Consider the following 7,729-nt stretch of genomic DNA (forward strand, 5'->3'; position numbering starts at 1 on the left):
GGGGACGTGTGTCCTGTCTGTGTCACCATGCAGTGGGAGGGACAGATGTGAGGGGCCGTGTGTCCTGTCTGTGTCACCATGCAGTGGGAGGACAGGTGTGAGGGGCCGTGTGTCCTGTCTGTGTCACCCTGCAGTGGGAGGGACAGGTGTGAGGGGCCGTGGGTCCTGTCTGTGTCACCCTGCAGTGGGAGGGACAGGTGTGAGGGCTGTGGGTCCTGTCTGTGTCCCCCTGCAGTGGGAGGGACAGATGTGAGGGGCTGTGTGTCCTGTCTGTGTCCCCCTGCAGTGGGAGGGACAGATGTGAGGGGTGTGGGTCCTGTCTGTGTCACCCTGCAGTGGGAGGGACAGATGTGAGGGGCTGTGTGTCCTGTCTGTGTCTCCTGCAGTGGGAGGGACAGATGTGAGGGGCTGTGTGTCCTGTCTGTGTCCCCCTGCAGTGGGAGGGACAGGTGTGAGGGGCTGTGTGTCCTGTCTGTGTCCCCCTGCAGTGGGAGGGACAGGTGTGAGGGGCCGTGTGTCCTGTCTGTGTCCCCCTGCAGTGGGAGGGACAGGTGTGAGGGGCCGTGTGTCCTGTCTGTGTCCCCCTGCAGTGGGAGGGACAGGTGTGAGGGGCCGTGTGTCCTGTCTGTGTCCCCCTGCAGTGGGAGGGACAGATGTGAGGGGCCGTGTGTCCTGCCTGTGTCCCCCTGCAGTGGGAGGGACAGGTGTGAGGGGCCGTGTGTCCTGCCTGTGTCACCCTGCAGTGGGAGGGACAGGTGTGAGGGGCCGTGTGTCCTGTCTGTGTCACCCTGCAGTGGGAGGGACAGATGTGAGGGGCCGTGGGTCCTGTCTGTGTCACCCTGCAGTGGGAGGGACAGATGTGAGGGGCTGTGGGTCCTGTCTGTGTCACCCTGCAGTGGGAGGGACAGATGTGAGGGGCTGTGGGTCCTGTCTGTGTCACCCTGCAGTGGGAGGGACAGATGTGAGGGGCTGTGTGTCCTGTCTGTGTCCCCCTGCAGTGGGAGGGACAGATGTGAGGGGCTGTGGGTCCTGTCTGTGTGTGCAATCACCCCACATGTCTGCCTGTGATGTCTCTCCCAGTTACTCACCCTCTGTCTCTATCTTTCTCCACAACTGCACTGATTGAGATTGGCCTCTCTTGTCATGTGGTCTCTCTCGCCTGCAGGGGCTTCTGGGAGTTGTAGTCCTACTTCTCTTCTGTTACAATTTTAGTTACAGCCGTGAACTACAAGCCCCAGAATCCCGTGTAAAATGGTGATATCATAATGATTCAACCAATCAATGCGCACATCTGTGGTAACCACAACCCTCCCCCTCCTCCACAAGGCTGCCGCAAGGTCCCGCCCCGTAGTCAGGCAATGAGAGCCAATAAGAGCCAAGGCCCGCCCCGCAGTCAGCCAATGGGAGAGCTGAGAGACAATGAGAGCCAATGAGAGCGCACACAAACCCACAAACACAATATATACTGTTTCTATGGGTTCCCCTGCTGGGCCGGGAACAGTACTCCTAGCTCCTGATTCTGACCCAGCCTTTCTTATTTACATAGAACGCAGCATGAAGAGGCTCAGTGAAGGTGGCAGTGACGGTGTGTAAGTGTCTGATCGGGTCACACAGCTGATAAAAGGACAGCCGCCCAGCCTCATAGTCCAGGTATATTCCTAATCTCTGCGAGGGAGACTCGGGATATATCTGTGTATGTATTGTGTCATGTATCACTAAATAATCATTATCACACATGTACAAACCCCAGGACTTCTTATTATATCCTATGAGGGACTGACGTCCTTTCCTTACTATACTGGGATAGGAAATCCCTACCCCCCTGTCCCCTGATTTACTGATCTCCACTTCCCAGTAATGTTGTCCTGAGGAAAAACTCCTGGTGCTTAAAACCCGATTATACCCAAATCTCTCTGGTGTATTTGGACGTAACTGGTCTGTTTCTGACCAGGATGCAGTTTTCAGGTCACCTGATACAGATACAGTATTAGCAGCTGTATTTACATCCAGTAATATGCCTGAATCCCCCTGCACACAGAACCCGCTCTTTGCTTTTAGATCAGTCACAATATCAGCTAATCTCTGTAAGGTCAGTGGGATCAGAACCTCATCCAAATCCCCTACAGCAGGGACCTTATTACCCCCTCTCTCTGTCCTCAGCATTGTCTGACTCCCGTCCCTGTAAGACAGTTACTGGATCAGTGATGTTACACAGCTCCTCAATGTGAAGCATCTTCCTGGACAGCTCGTCCTTCTTTATTTCCAGCTGCTGGATTAGATCAGAGACTCGGAGAGAAACCTGCTCTTCCCACCTGGTGATCTCACTCAGGACTCGCTTCTCTAGGACTTCCAGCTGTGCCCTGATGTCCCTAATCAGGGCATTAACTCGGTCTGTTACCCCGGCTGCTTTCTCTTGCACGTCTCTCTTCTGTCCCTGCAGACTCTGGGACCTTTTCTCAGTCTCCTCTCTCACTGAGGTCAGTTTCTCCAGAACATGTCTCAGTTTCTCCTTCTTCTTCTCAGAGGCCTCATTCAGCGACTCCACCAGGTGTCCCCTGTGCTCCCCAAACACGCAGCAGGTCACACAGACACAGGCAGCATCCTCAGTGCAGTAATACTCTAGGAGCTTCTTGTGGATGGGGCATTTCCTGGTCTTTAAGGAGGTGGTTGGCTCAGTTAAGACGTGTTCCTCTGACTTGCTGTGTCTCTCTAGGTGAATATCACACAGTGACGCGTCACACAGCAGACATGTTTTAGCAGCGGGTACAGAGGAGGTAACACAGTAAGTGCAGAAGATCACAGCCTCCTCCTGCTCCGGCTGAGTAGAAAGGAAACGCTCCGCTATGTTACACAGCTTCAGGTTCCTCTGCAGTGCAGGACGCTCCTGAAACTCTGCTCTGCATTCAGGACAGGTATAAAGTCCAGATCCCCCCTGGGAATCCCACACACTCCCAATACAGCCCTGGCAGAAGTTATGCCCACATCTCAGCGTTACAGGCTGGGTATAAAAAAGGGCAGAGGATCCAAAATGGGCCCGGCGCCCTCATAATGGCCGCCGTGACCTCCAGGGTTTGCAGGGATTAGCTGCCCCCTCCCCTCCCCCGCACCACACGGCAGCGTGGAGTTGCGCGCGCAGCAAGGGGAGGGGAGGAGGGCGGGCTATTTAAACCCGTCGCGGGTAGGCAGCGTCCATTAATCTTGTTTTTCTCTCTCCCTGCAGGTACCTGTGACCGTGTCCCGACCGCAGCATGGATCCAGCCAGCACGAGGCAGAGAAGCAGCAGCAGCCAGGCCCCTGCACGCGACCGCAGGACATCCCGCCCGGCGGCCCCACGGAGGCAGTGGCCCGAGCAGGGAGCACCACAGCAGCAGCCGCAGCCCTCTCCCAGCCGGGGAAGGAAGCAGGCTGCCCGGCAGGCGAGCTCCGCCCCCCAGCCTCACTCCCAGCCCCGCCCCCCAGCCTCACTCCCAGCCCCGCCCCCCAGCCTCACTCCCAGCCCCGCCCCCCAGCCTCACTCCCAGCCCCGCCCCCCAGCCTCACTCCCAGCCCCGCCCCCCAGCCTCACTCACAGCCCCGCCCCCCAGCCTCACTCCCAGCCCCGCCCCCCAGCCTCACTCACAGCCCCGCCCCCCAGCCTCACTCCCAGCCCCGCCCCCCAGCCTCACTCCCAGCCCCGCCCCCCAGCCTCACTCACAGCCCCGCCCCCCAGCCTCACTCACAGCCGCCTCCCAGCTCCTCTCTCAGCCGGAGAGGTAGAGAAGCAGCCCGGCAGGCTGGCTCCGCCCCCCAGCCTCACTCCGGTGCCTGCTCGCAGCAGAGCAGGGAGGGGAGGGCTGCTCTCCCCCCCCCTCATGGGAGAGGACATTAACCACCTCCCTGCCGCTCTGGGCCCCGCTCCCCTTACCATGACCCCCCCCCCCCTCCCAGCAAAAACGGTCCCCCCTCCCCTCCCAGCCAACATCCACCCCCCCCCTGCAGCTGTTAGCCATGCTCCCAGTGCTTGCCTGCCCCCCCCTTCCTCTGCGCAGCACACCACCCCTCTGCTGCTCATACCACCCCCCCCCTTCCGCTGCACAGCGCACCGCCCCCCCCCGCTATACATAACACCCCCCCCCCCTGCGGACCAAACCACCACCCCCATGGCCGGGCCGAGCCAGCCCACCACCGCTGCAGAGCCACCCCCGGCATTCCTGCCGCCTTACCCCCACGCGCCTTACCCCTACGCGCCGTACCCATACGCGCCTTACCCCTACGCGCCTTACGCCCACGCGTCCCAAGCCCCCCCGTACGCACCGGCACACTACGCCCCTGCGCCGCATGCACCGGCACCCTACACACCATACCCACCGGCGCCGCTAGCACCCACACACCACGCCCCGACGCCTGGTGCACCCGCGCCAGACGCTCCTGGCGCACCGGCACCAGCCTTGGATCCATCAACAGCGGCCCCGCTGCCCCCGGCTGCGGGGTGCCTTCCAGTGTCCCGGGCACCTCCCCCGGTTGATGCACCGGCGCCATTGGCGCTGGGGAGCGTCGCCGATCCGGCAAGCAGCAACCGGAGCCGTGCAGCCGCCAAACGTGCAGCCGTGCAGCCGTGCAGCCGCCAAACGACCCAGGACCGGTAACCCAGGTGCACAGGCCGCAGGATCAGGTGAGGGGTCAGACAGCGAGAATAGTGAGAGAGCGAGCAGCGAGTCAGACGCAAGCAGCGGCGCAGACAGCGACGAGACCCCAGGGGTAAAGCGCATAAGGAAACAGGTAGAGGCGTTGAGCAAGGCGGCAAAGCGGAGTAGGACAGATAAGGGAAAGCGCAAAGCGCGCAAAGACAAAGGGGCGGCTTCCACCCACAGTGGGGAGGATTCGTTTGCAGTCGAAACTAGCCCCCTGTACACACACCTGCCCAGGAGAACACAGAGAGACATAGGTAACAGGAAGTATGTGGATATGTTCAAGCTGTCTGTAAAGGGGCGAGCAGAGAGGCAACGCGCGCGAGAGGCGGGCGAGAAAGGGCAGGTAGTGAGGAGTAACGCAAACTGGGTTATGGGTTTCATTGTGTTCGGGGACTGTTTCCTTTCAAAGCATCCCAAGGAACTGCATAATGTGTTGAGATACATGAGTGTGATACAGAACATACATGACGAACACGGGGGGTCAGCGTGGCGGGATTATGACGAGCAGTTCAGGCGCAGGTGGTAGGGGGATACACGGTTGAGTCTGGGGAAGATGGACATGGAATTGTGGATGACGCTAGTGGGAAACACGAAACAGGGGGGTAACGCGCCCTTTCGCAAGGTGCCGGGCGGTCGGCCCGGGAGTCACTCAGCGAGCAGAGGCAGCAAAGGGGAGTGTTGGGCGTTTAACGACCTATACTGCAAACGGGGGGAGAGTTGCAAGTACAAGCATGTGTGTAGCCAGTGCGGGGGTAGCCACCCCATTAAGAAATGCTTCAAAGCCCGGGGCAACCGCAGCCAGGGGAGAGGAAGGGAGGCACCTAACACAGGCCCCAACACCGGTCAGCCTTAGCAGGCTAAGCTATTGGTTAAGGGGGTACCCCGACCGGGAAAAAGCAAGGTTCCTTGAAGGGGGGTTTAGAAAGGGGTTTCACATACCAGTGGGGGGGGGGGTGGTACAAGCTAGGGGTGTTAGCCGGAATTTAAAATCCGCTGCAACACACAGACACATAGTTAAAGGAAAAATAGAGAAAGATAAAATTGGGGCGTATGGCGGGCCCATTCGCATCCCCCCCTATCGCCCAGTTAATTATTTCCCCGCTGGGTGTAGTGCCAAAAAAGGACCCGGGCAAATTCAGGCTAATACAACACCTGTCATACCCAAGGGGGGGGGTCGGTGAATGATGCTATAGACCCGGAGCTATGCCGGGTACAATACCAATCATTTGACAACACCATAGGGATAATTAAAACATGTGGGGAGGGAGCACTATTGGCAAAAATTGACATAGAATCAGCCTTCCGGCTGTTACCTTTAGCCCCCAGCAGCTTCAGATTCACAGGGTGTAAATTTGAGGGCGCGTATTACATCGATAAATGTCTCCCCATGGGTTGCGCCATTTCATGCGCCTACTTTGAGGCGTTTAGTACTTTCTTGCACTGGTGCATAGTCAGTAAGACGGGGACTAGCACAGTTGCGCACTATCTGGATGACTTCCTGCTGGTGGGTCCCCCAGGTTCACTGCAGTGCAACAGTTTGCTGGAGAGTACTAAGGGGATCATGAGGGAATTGGGGGTTCCCATAGCAGAGGAGAAAACCGAGGGCCCAACAGAAATTCTGTCATTCCTCGGTATAGAGATTGACACGCTGGCGAGGGAATCCCGCTTACCCGCAGACAAGGTCAGGAAGCTTAGAACTAGCCTAGGTCAGGTCAGGGAGGCCAGGAAGGTGACCCTGAAACAAATGCAGTCACTGCTGGGTCTGCTAAACTTCACCTGCAGAGTAATCCCCATGGGCAGGATATTTAACCGAAGGTTAGAAAGGGCCACGGCGGGGGTAAAAAAGCCCCAACACCATATCCGAATCACCAAGGAGCTTAGGGCAGACCTGGAGGTATGGGGGGTTTTTTTCTCAGGGAGTTTAATTGGAGAAGGCTGTGGGTTACGGACGGCGAGACCAGCGACGCCCTGCAATTATTCACTGACGCGTCAGGGGGGCACGGGTTCGGGGCATACTTTAGAGGGGAGTGGTGTGCGGGTCCATGGCCAGCTGACTGGGTGGAGACGGGGCTAACTAAGAACATGTCTTTCCTGGAGTTGTTCCCCATTGTAGTAGCGGCAGAGTTATGGGCCAAGGAGTTAGCGAACAAGCATATAATATTCTGGTCAGACAATTTGGGGGTAGTGGACGCGGTGAACGGCCTATCGGCCACGTCACCACCAGTGATAAGGTCATTGCGCAGGCTGGTCCTGCAGTGCATGCTGGGGAACATAAACTTTAAGGCAAAGCACATCCCCGGGAAGCTTAATGTAATCGCAGACGCGCTATCCCGCTTTAACTGGCCGGCATTTAGGCGGGCAGCCCCAGACGCGCAGGAAAGAGGTCTGACCTGCCCCAATTATCTGTACCACCTAGGGCAGAGGGAGTGATGGCCTTGGTGCAGCAATCGCTAGCCCCCCGCACGTGGAAGACGTATAACAACGCATGGCGGCAATGGCGCAGTTTCAGGAAGGCCTCCAAGGGGAGTGGTAAGGTTAGCAGAACCCATCAGCTAATCAATTTCTTACTTACTGTACTCAGAAGCGGGCGGGCATGTCACGGGCTAAGGCGGGTGGTACGCTAGCGGGTATCGCCTTTTTCCTGAAGTTGGGGGGACAGACAGACATCACCAAGGATTTCCTCCTCAGGCGAATACTGATTGGGTGGGGCAGAGGGGAGCGCAAGCGGGGAGATAAGAGGGAGCCGGTAACAGTGGAGAGGTTACAAAGCTTGAACAAGGCAGCAGTCAGTATGCGCAGGACCGTTCGAAATAAACTTATTTAAAGCGGCTTTCACTTTTGCCTTTTTTGGAGCCTTTAGAGTAGGGGAACTGGTAGCAGCGTCAAAAACCAGCAGGGACACTGGCCTGTTGCTGGGAAATGCGATCATAGGGGAGGAGACAGTAGCATGCCGCATACACAGGTCAAAAACTGACCAAGCAGGGAAAGGGGCCTGGGTGCACCTGAGACGGCACGAGAATAGGAGGGTGTGCCCGGTGAGGGCGGCAAAGCGCTATGCC

At 58.0% G+C, this 7,729-nt stretch overlaps 1 protein-coding gene across 1 annotated transcript; it reads right to left on the minus strand.

Annotated features, from left to right (window-relative positions):
* Nucleotides 1-2,026: 2,026 nt before the first annotated feature.
* Nucleotides 2,027-4,437, minus strand: LOC142471450 (E3 ubiquitin/ISG15 ligase TRIM25-like). The gene is made up of 2 exons (XM_075578252.1): nucleotides 4,371-4,437; nucleotides 2,027-3,042 (listed from the first exon to the last, which is right to left on the minus strand). Exons 1-2 carry the CDS (start codon nucleotides 4,435-4,437, stop codon nucleotides 2,138-2,140), a joined length of 972 nt encoding a protein of 323 aa, XP_075434367.1. The 3' UTR covers nucleotides 2,027-2,137.
* Nucleotides 4,438-7,729: the final 3,292 nt, after the last annotated feature.

Source organism: Ascaphus truei, chromosome 20, assembly GCF_040206685.1.
Source record: "Ascaphus truei isolate aAscTru1 chromosome 20, aAscTru1.hap1, whole genome shotgun sequence".
NCBI classification, from domain to species: domain Eukaryota; kingdom Metazoa; phylum Chordata; class Amphibia; order Anura; family Ascaphidae; genus Ascaphus; species Ascaphus truei.